Source organism: Rhinolophus ferrumequinum, chromosome 9 (assembly GCF_004115265.2).
Source record: "Rhinolophus ferrumequinum isolate MPI-CBG mRhiFer1 chromosome 9, mRhiFer1_v1.p, whole genome shotgun sequence".
Taxonomy (NCBI): domain Eukaryota; kingdom Metazoa; phylum Chordata; class Mammalia; order Chiroptera; family Rhinolophidae; genus Rhinolophus; species Rhinolophus ferrumequinum.
This window is the reverse complement of record NC_046292.1, coordinates 36,065,504-36,088,010: the sequence shown is the minus strand read 5'-3', so window position 1 is coordinate 36,088,010 and position 22,507 is coordinate 36,065,504. Positions and strand designations below refer to the sequence as shown.

The window sequence follows — 22,507 nt, the reverse complement described above, 5'->3', positions numbered from 1 at the left end:
TTTTAAATGGGTTTTGGTAAAATTTTATTGTTTTTTTAATTTTTGTTACTAACTTTATTTAGATGCCTATGATAATAGCTAACATTTATTGAATCCCTACTCTTAGGCATAGGTTGGGTCATTTGCATTCCTGCTATAATTCTTTAAACCAAGTGTTATTATACCCATTTGACACAAGAGGAAACTGGCCCAGAGCATTAAAGGACTTTCCCAAGTCAAATACTAACTGCAAAAAAATCTTATTTTATATACAGTAGTCGGGTTGCACTAACTTTAATATAAGCTTCAGGCATTGGAGCATCAGTTCTCAAAAGTGTGGTGCAGTACCTACTAGCATTCCAGTCACCCGGAGAACTTGCTTTAAATGCACGTTCCTGGGCCTCTGACTTATTGAGTCATTTTCCAGTTTCCTCTTGTGTGAAATGGGGACAATAACAGTACGTACCTGATATGCATGTTTTGAAGATTAAGTAAGATAATACATGTAATACACTAAACTCTAGTGCCTAGAATTTAGTAAGCAATATATAGATAAATATTATCTATTGTTATTTTTACTCTAGGCTGATAGGAAAGGAACTTTGAAAATCATTTAATCTTAACTTCATTCTGCGGTTGAGGAAACTGGGAGCTATATAAGTTATTTGTCCAACATCACTTACGGCGTCAGGGTTTTTTTTTGTTATTTTTTTCTCCTTTTAGTGTTATTTTTCTCTTAGTTGAAATAAAATATTTCTCTTGTAATGGGACATCCAGTAGGTGTGGGGGACTTGGGAAAAAGATTTTCAAATGATTTTGAATTCTTTTTGTTTTTAAATAACATTTTTTTAATTGAGGTATAACTGACAACATTGTATTAGTTTCAGTTATACAACGTAATGATTCAATATTGTATATATTGCAAAATGATCACCACAATAAGTCTAGTTAACATCTATCACCATACATAGTTACAGAATTTTTTCTCTTGTGATAAAAACTTTAAAGATTTACTCTCTCAGCATCTTTCAAATATGCAATACAAAATTATTAACTATAGTCGCCAAGCTGTACATTCCATTCCATAACTTACTTATTTTTAACTGGAAGTTTGTACCTTTTGACTCCCTTCACCCATTTCACCTGCACCCCACCTCCCACCTCTGGCAACCACCAATCTGTTCTATGTATCTGTATCTATGAGCTTTTTTTTTCCTTTCCATCACCATATATTGGGAGCCTTTTTTTTTTTTTTAATTCCATATATAAGTGAGATCATATGGTACTTGTCTTTCTCTGTGTGACTTATTTCACTTAGCATAATGCCCTCAAGGGCCATCTAAATTGTCGCAAATGGCAAGATTTCATTGTTTTTTTATGGTTGAATAGCAGTCCATTGTGTGTGTATGTGTGTGTGTGTGTGTGTGTGTGTGTGTGTGTGTGTATGTACATGTACTTCTACACATATATCACATTTTCTTTATCCATTTATTCATCAGTGTACTCTGAGGTTGTTTCTATATCTTGGCTATTATAATGCTACAGTGAACATGGGGGTGCATATATCTTTTCAAGTTAGAGTTTTCATTATCTTCAGATAAATACCCAGAAGTGGATTTTCTGGATCATATGGTAGTTTTATTTTTAATTTTTTGAGAATCCTCCATACTGTCCTCCATAGTGTCTGCACCAATTTACACATTTTCCTTTAAAAAAAAAAAATCATACGTACTTTTGTTAGAAAAATGCCTCCTTAAATTGTTTTTTATAAAGCTGTTATAGGCTTGTGTATACAGTATTCGATAATACTACTTCAGCAGTTGTAAAGCGTTTACCCTAAGGAAAAGATGGACTAGAATAACTGTATATAAAGTGCAGAGAATACAACCCATGGAATCTATTCACTGCATGTCTTCCAGGTGTAACTTAGACAAAGAACATACACTTTGCAGTCCTGAACTAGTTTATTCATGCAAAGCCAAGCAAAAATTCACCTATGCAACCAACCCAAAGTGTTTGTGTGACATCTCTTATCTGGGAGGGGGTGAAACCTTCTCTACAGCTTTTTAATCCAAATATCAATCGAAATGTATAGCTGTAGCTATCTAATTACTGTTTACTAGGAGACTAAATGACAGAATTTCACTTTGAAAGTCAGGACCAGCCAACCATGGAGAACAATCCTTCGTATGCTTAAGGGCCTTTTCATATTCACTTCTCAAAATGACAGCCTTCTGTCAAGAAAGGAACTGTCTAACAAACACCTACCCACTCACTCCCTCATTCCACAGTGGAAGAACCACCCATTCCCCTTCCATGTGCTTTCTCTTTAACCACTGAATATAGTGTAGCTGGTAAAATGCTTGCTCTGAATTTCAGTCCAACAGAAATTCTTTCAGTGCCTGCCATGTGCCAACTTACACCGGGTGACATGGTTTCTACTCTCAGAGAGCTTGCCACTTGTCTCTAAAAAGGAAACCTCAGTACATGAAGCAATTAGAGAACAATTAGTTTCAAAACAGAGAGACGGAGTCCACGTACAAGTGGAATAAAAAGAAGTTAGTTCAGATTAAGAGATGAGAGGAGGCTAGAGGGAGTCTGAAGAGAGACATGGCTTGAATTAGGCCCTTGGGTAACTGGAAGAGAGTCCTTGCTGAAGAGTAGCTTACTGTCTCATGAGGGTCACTATAAGTTAGTGGCTAAGATCTTCTGGTGCCATACTGCCTGAATTCAAATCCTAACTCTTCCACTCGGCAGCTCTATTAACTTGAGACAAATTTCTTTGTGCTTCAGTTTCTTCAATTAGCAGTTATTTTATATGATTAAAACAGTTGATATATGTAAGTGCTTAGATTGGTACCTAACATCTAGTAAGTACTTACAAAATATTTTCTGTAATAATAATAATATAAACTCAGTTTGGGAGAATGAGTAGGAAGTAATCATTTGGATTAAGGAGGAAGTACATTGAAAAAATGTGGAAATGGGATAACAGCTTGGAATATGAAATGACTTGAGACATGTGAACAATGAGAAGTAATTCACTAAGGCAAAAAGGAGGTGTTGATAGGGGGAAGGGAGGAGAGAGGAACCTGAGAATATGCATTAGGGCCACGTCTTGAAGTTACTTCTGTGCTCTGCTGCAGTTTGAACCTTAAACTGTGAGCAGTGAGTAGCTGTCACTTCTTTTAAGCAGGAAATGACGTAAGATTTGTAATTTAGTTTCTCCTTCCATCACCATATATTTGACCCCTATTTTCCCTCTTCTACCACCCCCCTCCCACAATGCAATATATACAGAGGGTGCCAAAATGTATACACATTTTAAGAAAGGAAAGAAACTATTAAAATTGTAATACTCGATATATACCGGTAATAAAAGATGAATACAAGTCATGTGTATACATTTTTGGCACCCCTGATAGATGATGTATTATCGAAATGTACACCTGAAACCTATATAATTTTACTAATCAATGTTACCCCAATACATTTAATTTAAAAAAAAAAAAACACTAAAAAAAAGATTTGTAATTTAGGAAACTAATTCTGATAGCTGTGCTATTTGCTTATTACTTTGTTCATATCTTTCTGATATTACTTATCATGTTGTAATTTATCTGTTATTTTCTTTTTGAGGTACAGTGCTTTACAAAGTGTGGTCCATTGAGTACACATTTGTTACAAATACAGATTTTTGAATTTTCCATGCTAGATCTACTGAATCAGAATCTGTGCAGATGGGCCAGAGAATCTGTGTTTTCACAACTTTTCTATATAACAAGTGATTCCTGTATATCTTCAAATTTGAGAACCATTGGTTTAGCGAAAAGAACACAGGCTTTAGAAACGGATAGACCTACGTATAAAACCTGATTCAGTCCCTGACAAACTGTACATCAAGGCAAATCAGGTAGCCAGTTCGAGTCTCAGTTTCCCCATATGCCAAGTGGAAATAATAATACCCTATTGCAGTATTGTGGAAATGAAAAGAAACAGCGTGTGTAAAATGACTAACCCATAATAGACCCTCATATATGTTGCCTTCCTTTCCAAGTTTATACAGCTGTCTCCTACAACTAGTGAGAAAAGGAAACTGTGTCTTACGTCTTCTTATTTCCAGTTCCTAACACAAAAGCCTAACATATAGTAGATGTGCATAAATGCTTTATAAATGTGTAAGGGGATGAATGAGTTTTATGGGGAGGATCGGAAGTTGGGAGACCTATTAATAAGCTAATGCTTCTTAATCTAGGCAGATGACAAGGGTCTGAACCTGAGACATTGTGCTTGAAAAATGTGCGGGTTTCATTCTAGGTTACCAGGCAGATAGGTAGATTGGTTTAGCCATAACATAAACTCTCACAAGCTAGCCTGCTTCCTCTAAAGCAGACACTGAGACGGCAATTCATCGTTTGAAATCCTGCCACTAAAGAAATTAGCAAACCAGTCTTAAATCCAGCTTTTCAACTCACTCCCACATACCACTTCTATCCAGATGAAAAAGAATCTTTTCTAAACATCTCCACCGGAAATTCCAGAGACTTACATTCTAGCAAAGCAAGACAGTCTCAGGACTTGGAGGTTACTTGCTACTTATGAATTCATCTGTCTGTTTTCATAGTCCTACAGTGGACTATCTTGAAATTCCTCTGTTTAACAAACTCATAGACAGAGACAACAGTATGGTGATTACCAGAGGGGAAGAGTGGGGAGGGTAGGGAGGGGATGAAGAGGTAAAGGGGGTCAAATTTATGGTGATGGAAGAAAACTAGACTTTGGGTGCTGAGCACACAATGCATGATACAGATGATGTATTATAGAATTGTACACTTGAACTCATATAATGTTATTAACCAATATTCCCCCAATAAATTTAGTTTAAAATGAAATAAAATGGAGATAATGAAAAAGAGAAATTTCTCTGTTTAAAGCTTTTGATAACTGGAGTTTAAAATTAACCAGTTAGCCTAGCAATTAGGCTTGGTATCAGACCTATTCTTTCAGGTATGTAACCTGAAAGAATGTTAAGTGTCAGGTTTGCCATAATCCTTATTTCACTGCCTTTGAACACTAGCAGTTCATTAATGATTTTACAGGGAAATCAGTTTGTAAGTTTGTAAGTTTGACAAATTCAAACTTACAATGCAAATGCTTGTGGAGCCAAATGCTGTCATTGTTCCATTTTTAAGGATCTGTGAAGTACCAAGCACTGCTTGGGACTAGGAATACAGAGGAAAAGTCTCTTCAGTTTGCCTTGGGTCTGAAGAGAAAAATAAACATGTAAATAGTGACAACTCTACAGAATAATACAAGGCTAGAGGTACATATCCATTTCTTATCATATTGCTCTTCTCTGTGGAGCGTCCATTGGTAATGAAATAAACTAAACCTGTATTTGTTTTTCCTGTTCAGTTCATGCAGCAAATAGAAAATGTTTATTCCTTGCAGCAACTGAAAACAGTTTATTCCCAGGAAAATCATTCCATGACTATCTACTACCCTGATTCAAGGACTGTATTTGCAATGCTTGGAAGGAAGGGGAGAAAGACAATGAGCATATAGGTTGAAGAGAAGCGAAATGACAGGCAGCTCTAGATGAGGTACCAGGTGGCCTGCATTCTAACAAGCTGTGTGACCCTGAGAGAAAATCACTTAAACTTTCCGAGACTCAGTTTCCTCACCTCTAAATGGGGCTAAAAGTCCTTTCCTGGCCAACCTAATTATTGTATCACATGTGAAAGTACTTTGTAAACTTTGAAATATACATAACTTTAGAGGATTAGAAGTGCTGAATACAAATATGGACAGAGGGACATTCATTGATACTACATTTTCCTTTGCAAAGACTTAGTTAATGGTGGCTTTGATTAGCAAGGAAATGAGAGCTTTTTACAGAATGGAAATCACAATGATAAACTAGGCCTAGCACCAAGGAATTCATTCCTACCACAGATGCAGGAGGCCTTCTAAGTCATTCCTGATTCTGTTAACAAGATGATCACTTCTTCCAGTCTGGAACCTTAATACGTTTTGGAGCACTGTCCCACCTGTGTTCCTCTATTTAATCCTCACATCCCCAGTCACCCAAAAGTGGAGCAAACTTAGGGGCTTGTTCTGGGCCCTTGTGCTAAAGAGCCTCCCCTCCTATTGGCCCCCACAACCTGCAACTTAGAATGTGCTTACCTAAAGACAGACTAAGCACTTATGTAGTAAGCAGACTAGGTTCACCAGACAGACAGACAGATAGAAAAAATAGAGAGATTACCTTTTTGAAATGTGATATTTCAGAAAAGTCAGAGTAGTTATGAAAGAAATCAAATTTGTCAGTCTTCTGAGACTTATTTTACAGTATAGTATTGCCTTTCTTCTGAGTTATATATGAAGCACAGTCTGTGCTGAGGACCTCTCGTGTTCTTAGTTTTTGCCCTCAACATCTATCAGAACCCTAGTTTATAGATAGCAACTTGGGTGGAGTGCGGCAGTTAGCCAGGGAACAATGGGAAGATATGTCAGAGACCTGCAGCTCCTGTTTATATCGTTGTTCATGAACCTTCCTCTGCTTCCCCTTCTCTGCCATTGCCAATTTACCTGTAGAAAAATTCTGCTATTAATAAGTAGGGATTTGCCCCAGGTCCTCCCCAGGCAGTCCTTAGAAGATACTCAGAGAAATTCAACTGTCTGGCCTGACATGACACATCTAGTTATTAGAAAGAGGAGGATTAATATTGTTAGCATGATGGTGATGATGATTAGAATAACATTTCTCAAATGCCCCCTGCAGTCCCAGATGCGATGTGAGGTGATATGTATTCATCATTTCATTTCATCCTTCCAGATAGCCAGCAAGTTGGTATTTTTCCCATTTTAGAGATAAAATTAATCAGTGGTGAAAGAGGTCAAGGCATTTGCCCAAGAACACAGAAATTAAGTGGCAAACCTAGACTTCAAACCAGGTCTGTCTGTGTTTGAAGCGCATGGCCTTTTTCCTGTAGTGTTCGGCCGTCAGGCTGGAACGAGGACTAGCGTCCCAGTTGTCTGGCTGGACAGTGACTTCCTGGCTGCAGCACACCAGGGAGCCGGTACTGTCGGGCAGTGCATCTTTTGAAAGCCAACTTAACACACTGCTTCAAGCAGGGCCCTCATCATGTATACTTTAATGAAAGAAAAATAAAAACATTCACCTCCCTTCTTCCACTGTAGAGAGCTTTGTTGTTATTTAGTTCTTGGCTTTTTAGCTATCAAAACAGCAGCTCATGTGATTTCCCTTTGTAATTTGAATACTTGTACTAAGTGTACAATTCAGTGGCATTTAATTCAGGTGCAGTGTTGTGCAACTATGACCTCGATCTAGTTCCAAAACATTTTCGTCACACCCATGCCCACTAAGCAGTCACTCCCCCAATCCTCTCTGGCCCCTGTCAGCCCCTGGCAGCTACAATTCTCCTTTCTGTCTCTATGGATTTGCCTATTCTAGGTACTTCATACAAGTGGAATCATACACTGTGTGACTTTGGTGTCTGGTTTATTTCACATAGTTTCCTCCACATTGTAGCATATATCAGTACTTCATTATTTTTTATGGCAGGATAATATTCCATCATATGGCCATATACATTTTGTTTGTCCATTCATCTGTTGATGGACATTTGGATTTTTTCCACCTTTTGGCTACTGTGCATATTTGTGTACAAGTACCTGTTTGAGTCCTTCTTTTCAATTCTTTGGGGTAAATACCTAGAACTGGATTACTGGGTCATGTGGTAATTCTGTGTAACTTTTTGAGGACCCACCAAACAGTTTTCACAGCATCTGCATCATTTAGATTCTAACCAGCAATAAACTGGGATTCTAACTTCTCCACATCCTTACATCGTTTCTCCTTCTCTCTCTCTCTCCCTCTCTCTCTCTCTCTCTCTCTCCCTCCCTCCCTCCCTCCCTCCCTCCCTCCCTCCCTCCTAGTAGATGTGAGGTATCTGTCATTATGGTTTTCATTTGCATTTCCCTAATGACTGATGATGCCCAGAATCTTTTAATGTGCTTGTTGGCCATTTTTATATCTTCTTTGGAGAAATGTCTTAATTCTGATACTTTAAAAATATTAATATATCAAGATTATCAGAATATCCTATGGCCTGAGAAATTTTCAAAAATAAAATCTAAAAATCTGAACTCCAGTTCTATCCCAATTAGATCATCAGGTGGAGATTAAAAAGAAAAGAAAAAAGCCATTTACCTCCCAAACACTAAAAAAGAAATTGAGACAGATTCTTACATCTTTCTGGTGCCTAATAAATTAGTCCCCTTAAGAATAATTTAATTACTAAAATCTCTGCTTCCTTTGTTCTCACACCAACCAGGCACTTACTTAGAAAATAAAATGATCAATTCAGCTTTGGAGGCAGGTTTTGAAAACTTGTCTTTAATTATCAAATATTTAAATTATTTTACTTTTTTCTTTTTGACATCACTGAATCTACAAAATTGTCAGGGGCTGACTTGTCTGTTTTAGTGACTCAGGAAGGGTCAGTTAATCGTCGTCCCAGTTCAGTACAATCCACATTTGTTACTACCCACTATGTACCAGGAACTGTGCCCAGTAATCAGCATGAAAATTACCCTGAAAAGAAACTTGTCACTCATGCAGATTATGTTATAGACAATAGTCCTGGAATAATCTAGCGCCCTATATAAGAGGATAATTTTCCTCAGTAGAGCTATTTTCTTATTCCCTTCTTCCTATTATCGTTTCTCTCATGACTTTTAGCCATCTTATAAATCTCAGAACTCAAGATGGGAATAATGGCAGTAATGGTAGCAAGAAGAAAATAAATTAAAACAAGAGCACTTAGTTTGCAAAGGCTATTGACACTTTTGAGAGCCATGACAGTTTCTAGAGCAGGTACCTTAGCTCCCTTACCCTTTCTTCTTATATACATTGTCACCTCTTTTCCTCCTTCTCTCAATATATGTGAGGATTAAATAAGATAACCATGTGCAAGCTAGTTACAAGAGTGCCAGGCATATAACAAGCATTCACTAAATGTTAACTACTGTCATCTACTAAGTGCCAACTTGGTAGTGTTAACTTATGCTGGAAATTCAGAGATTGATAAAACACAGTATCCCTACCCTCTTAAGTGCTCAGTCTAGTGAGAGACAAATATGTAAATATATAATTATAATAATGCAATGTGAAGAGAACACAGAAATCAAGCCATTCAACTCAGGGTGGAAGTGGCGGAAGCACCTGTGAATGCCTAGACACTGAAGTTGGGCCTGAAAGATGAGTGTGATTTTTGCCTGAAGGAGAAATGAAGAAGACTATTCCAGGCCAAGGATGAAGGATATACAAAGGCAGGGAGGCGTGCAAAGCCTGATCTGTTCAGAGAGCTGTGAGTGAGCTTGTATGGCTAGAGCATAGGGTATGTGGAAGGGGAACAGTGGGCAGTGATGCTGAGACAGGATGTGAGGGCAGCTGTGCTAAGAAATTGAGATTTTATCCTAAAGGTATGGGGAAGGCATTGAAAGTTAGAAAAGAGGAGTGTTGTGGTGTGATTTTTATTTTAGATAGATAAGTCTTTTATTGACACTATGCTTTCAACAATAGAAATTTGATAACAGCAGTATATAACTACAAAATGATCAAAAATATATATCCTTTGTCCCTTTCTTTTAGATGAAATTTAAAACACTTTTTAAAGTAGGGACCAGTTTAACTTATTTCTTTTTCTCACAGTGTATTACTCATAGTAGATGTTCAACAGAGTCATTGCTGGATACTAGGCCAAAATACCAAGTGATTCAGAACAAAAAGTTCTATACCTAAACCTCTAAGTTCAAATGTGTCTCGAGTTAGAAATTATTTCTGTACTCTTCCTAGATACCTAGAAACCTGTCCAAGTGTGAATTCTCTTGCATTCTTATGATTAATCAAATTACTTTTATCTGTGATATGAACTCCCTTTCAAGACTTTGTGTTATAAGCTCATGTAAAATCTGAAATATGCTGCTGTGAGACTTTGACTTTAAATCCTTCACACTAGTGTCAGAACTAGGTTATGGCTTCTGATTTTTTTTGTAATATATTAGTTACTCTTCCCATCTGACCTCTCCTTTTCCTGAAGCTCTCCCTAGATGTTCATGAAGTCTAAATCTCATTAGGGTTTTATTCCCTACTTACTAAAAGTTAAAAAGGCTGAAACTAACATTTAGAATGATTTAAAAGGGTTAGTAAACTTTTTCTTGAAGGGTCAGGTAGTAAACATTTTCAGCTTTGGGGCCACATAGTCTGTCACAACTACTCAACGGTGCCATTGTAACACAAAGCAGCCATAGACAATATGTGAACAAATGGGCATGGCTGTGTTCCAGTAAAACTTTATTTACAGAAACAAGCCACAGGCCAGCTTTGATCCAAACACATAGTTTGCTGACCTATGATTGAAAGTAAGCTTCCTCCTGTCTTATCTTCTTACATTCAGGAAGGAATCATGACTGGAGAAGTGGCCACACACTATAGTATTCGGATTTTATCAAAGACCATTACATCACCTTTGTTATCTTTGTCACATGCATGCGCGTGCACAGAAACCAAACAATCTCCAGAGCACTTAGCTGTGCTTTCCATGAAACAGGGCTGCCATTGGAGAGGAAATATGTTTGTCTCTCTCTGCCATTTTCTCAGAATGTATGTTCTCAGTGGACATGGTCCTGTGTGAGCATCAACATGTCCATTTGGGAACCATTTGGGGATCTCTATTCAAAAGCACAGGTCTTGTCTCCCCAACTTCTGCCTGGTTGCTAAAGAATTAGGTCCTAGTCCTAGTATTTAACCATTCTTCTGCACCAATGTGGATGAACTTTCCTGAAAGTCCATCTTATGACTTATGACTTTCCTGAAAGCAAAAACAACGTTCCAACCACATGTCACTTAAGCAATATTAGAGATGTCCCTTTTAAGCAAAAAGATTCTGTAAGATTGTTTTCTGTAAGATCCCCTGCTTAGAAAACATGGTCTTAAGAGTGTTTTTTCAATAGTAAATGTGCATAGGAATCACCTAGAAATCTTATGAAAATTCATGTTTTGATTCAGTGAGTCTGGGGTGGGGACCAAGATTCTGCATGTATTCCCAGCCTCCAGTTGATTTCAGCGCCTGTCCTTGGACCACTCTTTGATTAGCAAGGTTCTAAGGACTATTTCTGTTACTACAGCCCAGTCATCCAAGGCCTTATTGGATCAGCAAAGTCAAGAACCAGAGCTGGTATTCTTCAGGTGAGGTGGCATTCAAAGCTCTACTCCTTGACTGTGGTAACTGCAACCAATGCATTTGTTTATTCAGTTTAGTAGGTTCTACAGAACTAGCGGTTACCATTTAAAATGGTCCTTGGTCACTTATTCTTATCTTTCATCCATACTGGAAAATTCAAAAACATTATCTTTTTGAGTATTGCTTCACCCTCTATATTCTATTCTTTTAGAATTCCTAGCAGATGCACCTTAGACACTCTGATTACATTTGACCCTTGAACTGTGCGGGTCTACTTAAATGCAGATTTTTTTCTAGTAAATATACGATCAGCCTTCCATGTCCCTGGGTTTCGCATCTGTAGATTCAAGCAACTGCAGATGGAAAAAGTAGTTTTGATCTATGGTTGGGAAGCTGTAGATGTAGAGAGCTAACTGTATGCATTATTCTTAGCCATTTTATATAAGGGACTTGAGCATTCACAGAAATGGATATCCTCGGGGGTCCTGGAACCAATCCACTACAGATACCTAGGGACGACTATAGTTAAGTTTTGGGGGAGTCAAAAGTTATATGAGGATTTTCTACTGCACAAGGTGCTAGTAGTGTAGGGTTAACCTCTACACTGTTAAAGGGTCAACTGTATATACTCCATATCTCTTAACTACTGTATCATATTTTATTCCTCTGTATCTATGTTGCAGTTGCAGTAATTTCTTCAGATTACTTCCACTTCATTAATTATTCCTTCACCTGTGTCTAAGCTGCTGTTTAATCCATAAATTAATTTTTTAGTATTATTAATCATTTATTTTCTAAAGGTATACTGAAGTATAATTGACATATAATAAATTACACCTATATGAAGTGTATAATTTGAAAAGTTTTGACATATGTATATATTCATGAAATCCTTACCACAATCCAACTAGTGAACATATCCACACCCATCACTCTAAAAGTTTCCTAATGCACCTTTGTAATCCCTTCCTCCTGCTTCTACCTGCCAACCCTTCAAGTCCCATACAACCACTGATCTTTCTGTCACTGTAGATTTGTTTGCATATTCTCAAATTTTATGAAAAATTGAATTGTACAGTGTATACTCTTTAGTCTGGCTGTCACTCGGCATAATTATTTTGAGATTCATCCATGTTGTTGCATGTATTGATAATTCTTTCCTTTTAGTTTGTGAGTAGTATTCCACTATATGGATATACAATTTCTCTTTTTGGTTCCAGTAATATTTTTTAAGTAGAAGTGGGATACACATAACATAAAGTTAACTATTTTAATGTGTATCATTCAGCAGCATTTGGTGTATTCACAACGTTATGCAACCATCTAGCATTAATAATGCTACCTTTTAACAATAATTTAACATTTGCATTTTAAAAGTTTTGCATAAATGCCTTTTTAAAACAAGTTAACAAAACATCAAAATAGCTCAAATTACACACACACACACACACACACACACACACACACGAATGCTTGAATATTCAGCTATGCTGAAATGCAATATTCCAACAGACCTCCCCAATGCTTCATTCATTGTTGGCTACCAACGTATAGAGCAATAACCACTCCAATAACCACTGAGCATATAATGGCTGTAAAATTTGTGTATGTAGGTTAACTGCCGGAGCTTAGTTCCTGTCAGTCACTAAAACAAACACTGCAAATTTTGCTTGATTCACTCTAAACACTGATGTGCCCCTCGTCCTCAGTGGAAAGATTGTCAGTCTGCACTGATCAACCCTGTACACAATGACCACTACCACCATCCTCATTTTCATTTAGTAAAATCAAGTGTGCTAAGCTAAGAATAGGTTAGGTTCAGTTCTCACTAAATTGTTTCTTCTCTGTCTCCTCTGTTTTAATTGTTTTGAGAATGAAGCTGGGCATTTAACCTTGCGTTTCAGGGCTGTCTCGTTGGGTCTTGAGAGGAACCTATTTTGTGTTGGTTGCCTTTAGTAACTAAGTCACTCAGTTCTGAGCAAACCTCTTCTTTTGAGTCTCTGACTTAGATTTAGTCTCCATTAGAGAACTCAGTTCTCCAAACCTAGTCATGAGTACCTTCAAATTGACATAACAACCACTGGAAAATGTCTTAACCATTCTCATTCTCTGAAATCCTGTGAAGGGGAATTGTTATACTATGACAGAGGTTCCAAAATGTTTTCCAAAGCGGCTGCACCATTTTACATTTCCACCAGCAGTGTGTGAGGGTTCCAGTGGCTCTAAGTCCTTGTCAGCTCTTCATATGGTCAGTCTTTTCTAACTGTAGACCTTCTAATAGGTATATACTGATACCTTACTGTGGTTTTAATTTGCATTTTTCTAATAACTAATGAGATTGAGCATCTTTTCAGGTGCTTAGTTGCTATCTCTGTCTTTTTCAGCGAAGTGTCTACAGGTCTTTTGCCCAGTTTTAAAATTGGATTCTTTGTTAGTTTTGCATTTGAAGAGTTCGTTTATGTTCTAGATACAAGGCCTTTATTTACTTAGTAATTTGCAAGGATTTTCCTCCCAGTTTGTGGCTTAATTTTCATTATCATTTTCAGTTGTCTACAGGATAGCAGAGATAAAAGTATTATAGCTTTAGATTTTATACTTAGGTCTATGATTCATTTGAGTTAAATTTTATATATAGTATAAAGTATGGATGAAGTTGGTTTTGTTTCGTTTTTTTCTTTTTTGTCTTTTTTTTTTTCTTTTTGAGGAAGGGGTGGAGGGAGATATGATATTCAGTAGTTCCAGCACTATTTGTTGGAAAGACTGTCCTTTTTCCATTAAATTGCCTTTGCATCTTTACTTTTTTAAAAAACAGTTGCTTATATATGCATAGGTCTATATCTAGACTCTATTCTGTTCCAGTATTCTTTTGTCTGTCTTTACACCAAACCATACACAATTATTTTAGCTTTATAATAAATTTTAAGGTCAAGTAGTCTAACGTTGTTCTTCTTTTCATAGTTTTGGCTATTCTAGGTCCTGTGCATTTCCATATGAATTTTATGAGTTTGTTGATTTCTACAAAAGCAAAAAAAATACTGCTGCTAGTTTTATTGCATTTATTGCATTGAATTTGTACATTATTTGAAGAAAAATGACGTATAAAAATACTGACTTCTCAAACATGAAAATAATATATCTCTCCATTTGTTTAGTTCTTCTTTAATTTCTCTCACCAGTGTTTGGTAATTTTCAGGTACATCTTTTTTGCCAAATTTATTCCTAAGTATTTCATGTATTTTATGCAATTATAAGTGGTATTTTTTTAATTATAAGTTTTGATCATTTGTAGCTAGTATATAGAAATATAATTGCTTGTTGTATATCAATTCTATATCCTGTGACCTTTCTAAAATCACTTATTAGTTCTATCACTTATTAGTTTTGGTAGAATCTATAGAATTTTCCACGTTTCTAATTGTTTTTATCTGTGAGTAAAGAGAGTTATTCTTCCTTTTCATTCTGGATGCCTTTTATTTATTTTTCTTGCCTTAGGTTTGAAAATCAGTGTGATTTACCATATGATCATCTCAATGGATGCAGAAAAAGCATTAGACAAAAGCCAATCCATTCCTTATAGAAATAGAGTGGAACTTGATAAGAACATCTATAAAAAACCTACAAGCTAACGTTTTACTTAACTGGTGAAAGACTGAATGTTTTCCTGCCATGATCAGGAAAAAGGCAGGGTTATCTGTTCACGACACTTATATTCACCACTGAACTGGAGATTCTCGGCACTCTAATAAACAATAACTTTCCATTCCCCCTCCTGGCAGTCCCTGCTAACCTCTAATCTACTTTCTTTTGTCTGGTGTTCATTTAGATTCTTGGAACTGTGGCTTTACAGTTCACCAAATTTGAAATTTGGGGGCCATTATTTCTTAAAATAATTTTTCTCCCCTTACACACTACTTCCAGACTCTAGTTGCTCTTACATTAGACTGCCGAAGCTATCCCACAGATAACTTTCCTAGCTCTCCCCTACTTGACTCCAAAATAAGGACTTGGTCCAATTGGCCTCTAGGTTACCAAGATGGATAATCTACCTTGTCAAATTCCACTTTACCTCATCATTTACAGCTCTGATTTTCAATTTCCTTTTTATTTCTGACATCTACCAATTTTTTTCTTTCTCACACGCTGAGTAATACTTCAAACATTTTTGCTATATTTTATCTGCTATCTCTATTTATATTGAAGGAATTTCAGGTTATCTTAGTCCATATCTCTTTAAGAAGGGATACCAGGGCCATTTCCTTATTTACAGGGTCCTGCTTTTTAGGGCAAAGAGCAGGGTACACATTCTAACCTGGGCATTCAGAAGAACAAATAAATGCTGCATATATGTACTTGTATGTATTTGTATATGCATTTGGTAAGTATTTGAAACTAGCCTAACCACTATAGCCTGCTTCAATTTGATAATTCAGAATTTTGCATTAGTCTTTTGGGATTTAACTGATGATTACTAGTTTTAAACACTACTGAGGAATGATAAGTTACATCTAAATTTTATTTCTGTTATATTCCTCATTTAGGAAACATTTGACAGGTCATAAAATATTTTTATTATTTTTAATGTACATTATTTTCAATGGGTTGTAGTGAAATTTGGTTCAGTAGCTGCTTTCTCAGCAATGTAGAACTGCATTGAGCCACTACTACAGTGGAGGGGGAAGAGAATAGGCGTTTGGGGAGAGAAAGACTAGGTTTGAATTCTAATTCCAACACTTTTAGCAAGTCATTATAATACTCAGAATAGGAAATATACTTACATACAAATTACTAGTCTGAAGAATACTTAGAGGCATCAGAACTTCAGATATATAACTGTTGAGCACTGATAATTTCACTATTTCATCTAACAAATATGTACTGAATGCTCGCCATACATAAGACGGTCCCCTAGATACTGTAGGAGATACAGGTCCTTCCCCTGTGGGAGCTTACAGCTCAGGTAGAGAGCAGTGAGGCAGATACGCTCATGAGTGCAGCACAAAGCAGGATGAGAGCAGTGACAAGTGTGCTAGAGACGAAAGGCTCCAGTGGAGGCTATTCCTTAGTTCTGATCAATCCAGCTTTTCATTGCAGTGTGACGAGGAGTGTTTTGTACCAAGCAGCCCAAGCCATAAACCCAGGAAGCTCCCAAGACCTATTCCCGAACCTGGTTATCTGGCTGTTCCACCTCCACACTGTATTTCTAGTCACTTTTTTTGATGTGTCCTCTCAGATTTAGAAAGGGGAACCTCCACAAAGACAGTATTTGTAGGACACAGGAGGAGTTCCAAGAGGCACATCTACAGGTTATGAGAACATATTTTTACATGAAATGTTAACCACAACACCTGGAATATTCTTTAAAAACTAATATAGCATAATATGGCGAAAATACCTAAGCAGTGTTCTCTGACTCCCAAGAATGGCAATGATTGTGAACAGGACAATTGGAGAGACAAGAATAAAATATGTAAGACAGAAAAAAAGAAATGACAGCCATTCACAAGCAACTGTCAACACACAAGAAGCTATAAACGTTATGAATTTAGGAAAATTCATCTAGCCCTTCTGCGATGGTCAGGGAGAGATGTGGGCAAGGGGGAGAGCATTGGATTACGAGGAATGAGATGGGGGCGTAAGCTGTCAGAAGACCTGGATTCAAGTGTAAACTCTGCCACTGACTTAACAAGCGGTCTTGTGTAAATCATTTACCCTCTTATGATATCATGTTCTTCATCTGTATAGTGGCTCTTTTGGACATATTCATCTCTTTTGTATTTCTAAGAGTATATGAAAAGCTAGTGGGATTTTGAGTGATAGAGCTGATGGAAAAGGATGTCTTCCAGGTAGAGAGAGTGACATTATTTAAGAAACAAAAGGAAAATAATACAAAACTTGAACACTGGACTCTTCACAATAAATCAGTAGACTCCATAAAATAATGAAGGTGGTCCAGGCATGAGTATCCATGTCTTCCCCTATTCAGCTGTGACCTACCTCTGTATCCCCCGTGCTAGCATGATGCCTAATATGAAATTGGAGCTTAATGAATATTTATTTGTAAGAGGGAAGGGAGAGAAGAGAAATGGAAGATGGGAGGGAAGGAAGTAAGTTATCTGGTTCAGGAAGTCCTCTCACAACAGGTACCACATTTTGTGGCAGGGATCCCTGTATTTAGTGGCCTTTCATATCTGCAACAGTCTGTTTTAAAACAGAGCTGTTTACTTAGAATGCTTTTATTATAAACTGTATTTGTGCTCAAAGGGCTTCCAGCTGTGGTAGCTTTTAGAAGGTTCCTTTGTTGTGTGTACATAGTGTCATAACAGGTCATTTCTGCCCAGCCAGTCAATTTCATTGACTCAGATAGGGCTGCTTTGTGGACGAGTGTATCCGTTTCCTCCTTAATTTTTACTGCAGACAATAAATATTTTATGCCTGGAAAGACAATTCATTTATTCAACAGATGCTTATTAAACACTTTTCAAAAGCTAGGCATTGTGTGAAACACTTAGAATAAAGAGGTTTATAATATAAACAAGGTCCCTGCCTTCATGATGCTCACAGAGTCATGGGGGAATCTCACATTAAGTAAGTAATTATATGATAATTAATATTTGTAATAAATGTTTTGAAGGGAAAATACAGACTATTACGAAAGAAATCTAAATTAATTTGAAGGGGTGGGGTCAGGAAAGTAAGGTAAGATTAAAATTTTAAACATCTTGAATATTTCCCCATTTGAAATATAAAAAGATAAAATTACTCTCCATAGATTGTTGATTATATTAGGGAGATCTAAATTTGGAAAGATAGACTTGTCCACAGAGGCGTAGAATCCTTAGAAATTTAATCCTTTAATATTGTAAATAGCTGAAAAGGGGGACGTTATTTACTCAAGGACACGCAGCTTGATTCTGGCAGGGTTAGGACTTGAACACAGGTCTGCTAATCCTCTCATTACCTCTCCTCAGTGACTTAAAAGATAAAGGCATTATATAGTAAATATAGATCAGCTTTGGCCAAGTCAACTATTTAGTGGCCACTCTGTTCAGACTTGAATATTCAATACGGGTAAGGAGTTTTTAGAATAATAAATTAGGCAAACGCAAATATAAACAGAAATACACAAAATACGTCCTGTCAGGCTAATTGTATTTGGTTATAGTGAAACCATAACATATAGACTAAAATAGGAAATACCCAGTGGAATTAGTAAAAACATTTAAAGGATTATGCTTCTATTTAAAATATGAATACTAATAATGCATTACAAGTGTCCAAGTAGAAGTTTTGAAGACCCATTTTTATTCATGTGTAGTATTCTATGATATGTAAATTATTCTGGCTGCTTTGCAGCCTGAGTGGTTGGTCAGTTAGGTTAGGCATGTTTCTGATATTTTGTTCCAATATATACTTAACCTAGCATACTCTTTCATCATAGATAGTGTATCAGTTAGCTTCAGGCCAGCAACATCTAAATCTTCCTAATTTTTTATTTGAAAGATTAGGAATCAATGAAATGTTACTATTCATACCAGAGATTATGAAATTAGTTGAATCACTGAAACTAAACAGAGTATGAGGCTTCAGGGAGAAGGACAGCCTTGAATAGTTATGGAAGAGAGCACCTAAGACAATGCTTAGCATCTACTCAGCCATGAGTAAGCATATATTAAATAGGGGAGACCAAAAGTTACTAAGTATTACGTTCAACCATGTGAAATTTCCATTTTTATAGGTCAGAAACAGTCAAATATTGATAACTTTATATGATTCAGCCTATTACTCAAAATGACCAAAAAGGGACTCTAAAATGTCAACAGGTGTGGGTATTTATTAAATTTAAGTACATGTATATTGGCTATACTCAGAATTTAACAAATGAGAAATTCTGGTAGTTAAATTAACTTTGAATTTCATATGAAATCACAGTTTAAATGTAGGCAAATGGTATAATCACTTCAGAAGCTAAAAATATTCTAAAAGATCTTTAATTTAGAGAACTAGGTTATTCATACTTCATGAGTACGAATGTTGTGAGGAAATACTAATTTAATAACCACGCTTTAGCGGCGTGGTGTGGACTGAACTTGACCAGGGTATTTTGCTCTCAGACTCTGCGCTGGCCAGGGGGTTACTTCCTAGTCCTTTATTCTCTCACAGTCCTTATTCCCAATGCTGACAATCTCCAAGTTTATTTTAGAAAAATCAGGAGAAAAGCGAAGGGAAACTAATCATTGTGAAAATGAACTGTCAGGTACTTTGCTAGACGGTTTATATATTATTGCATTTAATTCTCACAATCCTATGAAACAAATATTATTTCTGTTTTACAGTTGAGGAAACTGACACCTAGAAAGGTAAAATAACTTGCCCAAGGTCACACAATTTGTAAGTAGTAGAGCTAGGCTTCAAACATTTTATTTTCACGGTATACCATGCTACTCATCTTATTGTTTGTTTGCTTATTTATTTATTTTTTAATTTTTTTTTAAGGTGCCCCTTCATTTTTTAAAAAAATAAATTTTTTATTGGGGAATATTGGGGAACAGTGTGTTTCTCCAGGGCCCATGAGCTCCAAGTTGTTGTCCTTCGATCTAGTTGTGGAGGGCGCAGCTCAGCTTCAAGTCCAGTCGCCATTTTCAATCTTTAGTGGCAGGGGGTGCCATCCCATGTAGGAATTGAACCGGCAACCTTGTTGTTGAGAGCTCACACTCTAACCAACTGAGCCATCCGGCAGCGCTTGTTTGCTTATTTATATCCTATACACTTTAAAAGTGCTTTATTTAATTATAATAAATTCACACATGAATAAAACAAGGATATTATCATTGTTATTTTCTTTTATAAAGTAATATGGTAAAACACATTTGAATCTTTTTCTTTCTTTTAAGGATGAACGTGAAGCCAGAGAAAATGTGAAGAGAGAGCAAGATGAGGCCTATCGCCTTTCACTTGAGGCTGACAGAGCAAAGGTAAATTTGGTCAAGGGGCTTCTGGGATAAAGAACTCAACCTAAATAGTCTTTCATTATTTACGTGTGAGCCCTTTTATCACTTCGATCCCCAAAAATGTCTCCAAGTAGAAGGTCTGCAATAGAAAAAGCTAGATACAATTAACAGAAAGAATATAATTCTACCCCTAGTCTTTAGAAGTATGGTTCATTTTGACGAGATAAAGTTTATTGAGAATCATGAAAGTGAAAACAAAAATGGGCCTAGTATCTATTTTGTTTTTTAAATGAATCTATGGTAAAACCTGGCAATTTTTTTTCTTTTTTTTAATTAAATTTATTGTGGTGACATTGGTTAGTAAAATTATATAGGTTTCTAAGTGTACAATTCTGTAATACATCATCTATATATTGCATTGTGTGTTCACCACCGAGTCGGTTCTCCTTCCATACCACATATTTGACCTTCCTTTACCTTTCTCTACCACCCCTTCTCCCTTACCCTCTCGTAACCACTAAACTGGTGTCTGTGCCTGTGAAGTTTTGTTTGTTTCTTTGTCTTATTCGTTTGTTGCTTTCAGTTTTATATCCTCCATGAGTGAAGTTATATGGTTCTCAATTTTTTATATATATATACAATGGAATATTACTCAGCCATAGAAAAGATAAAATATGGCCATTCGTAACATGGATGGATCTTAAGATTATCATGCTAAGTGAAATAAGTCAGACAGAAAACCTAGCAATTTTTAAAAAGTTGTTCAGGTGATTCTAATGTCCAGCCAGGGTTGAGAACCACTGATTTATTTAATGCTTCTTGAGCACCTGCTTTTGTACTTGGCACTGAAGGAGGGGGAAATGAATAAGCCATAGTTTCTGCCCTCAAAAGAAGGTTCACAATGTGATGTAGAGTAGATTGAGTCAAGGACACAGATAGCCGTTATACTTAAGCAAGGATCCTAAATGTCATAAGGGAAGCACTGAGTTCTATGAGTTTGGTGAACGGGAGTTTCAGTGGAAAGTTTTTTCTAGCTTTTTTTGGAGAGCCAAGAAGTGGGAAAGGACTGGGAAGGGTTTCATAGAAGAGGTTGTACAACTATACGAGTATGTGAACTAGATAAAGAGAAGTAAGAGAGATGAAGTAATATGCTAGCCGCACAGGGTCAGAAATCATGGATGCTTGGTAGAGACCGTTGTGAACAGAGCATGATAGTTGTGTACCGGAGACGTAGCAGAAAAGACCAGAAAAAGGTTCTAAGGATCTTGAATTTCACACTACCCAGAGCTACCCAGGTGTTTGAATAAGAACCCAACATGATCAGAGGGCTAAGCTTTGCTGTTGCTTTCATTTCCATTCTTGTTTCAGAGAGAAACACTTCCATTACCACAGTGTACTCCTGGGCCATGGTGGAAATGAGCTCTTTTGTTCCCTTTCCTTTTCTTTATTTTTTTTAAGTAAGCCAATGTTTATAGAGTCCTGCCTCTCTCTTTTATCAACAGAGGGAAGCTCATGAGAGAGAGATGGCAGAACAGTTTCGTTTGGAGCAGATTCGCAAAGAACAAGAAGAAGAACGTGAGGTAGGGTATAATTTTTTAGAAGTTATTCAAAACTTAGGTTTGTGTCCATTGCATTTGATACTGAAGCTGTTAATAGTTCTTACAACTTCTTTCCACTTCTCCCAGACTCATTTTAATATGGAAGACGTAACCTTTCCTTAAAAGAATCATTCCTGATCTGTTGTATGTAACTCTTAGAAAACTTGGCGTTGTACTAGATTTATAGTTTTCTTTTCAATTTCTTTCTCCTCTTCTTGCCTAACAAATACTCCCATCCTTCCTGTATATCGTTTCACCCCAAGAATACAAAGACTGTATTTTCAGCCATTTTCCCAGTTTTCACTTTACCCACCAAAAGACACTGTGAGGAAAAAAAAAAAAAAAACACTGTGAATTATTTCTACAACACCTTGCACTGGGCCGCTAAATATGGGAAATCCATCAGCTTGGCTGATTTCCCCCCGAGTTCCTGGCCTGTCCATAACAATATAGAGAACTTTTCATTTATTTATTTTGCAAATTTTTTTTGAATATGTAGTATGTGCCCAAAATCTGTTAAGGGGTAGAGATATCAATATGGGTCCTCCCCTCCAGCAGTTCATAGTCTTGTAAAAATTATATAGAATTATAATATCATATGTAAAGTTATTATAGAGATTTGCTGTGGGGACAGAGCCAGGAGTGCAGTTTCCTGGCTCTCAGCCTCACGTGGAAAGGTGCTGGCTCAGGTAGTAAATGGCCATCAACTGTG

At 36.7% G+C, this 22,507-nt stretch overlaps 1 protein-coding gene across 1 annotated transcript in view; it reads left to right on the top strand.

The window, feature by feature from the left end:
• The window catches only part of FAF1 (Fas associated factor 1), a 394,652-nt gene that overhangs the window by 322,704 nt on the left and 49,441 nt on the right, over positions 1-22,507 (top strand). Inside the window, exons 16-17 of the mRNA XM_033115190.1 lie at positions 20,141-20,221; positions 21,700-21,777. Of these exons, the coding sequence (XP_032971081.1) occupies positions 20,141-20,221; positions 21,700-21,777 (159 nt within the window). The remainder of the gene's footprint in view (positions 1-20,140; positions 20,222-21,699; positions 21,778-22,507) is intronic.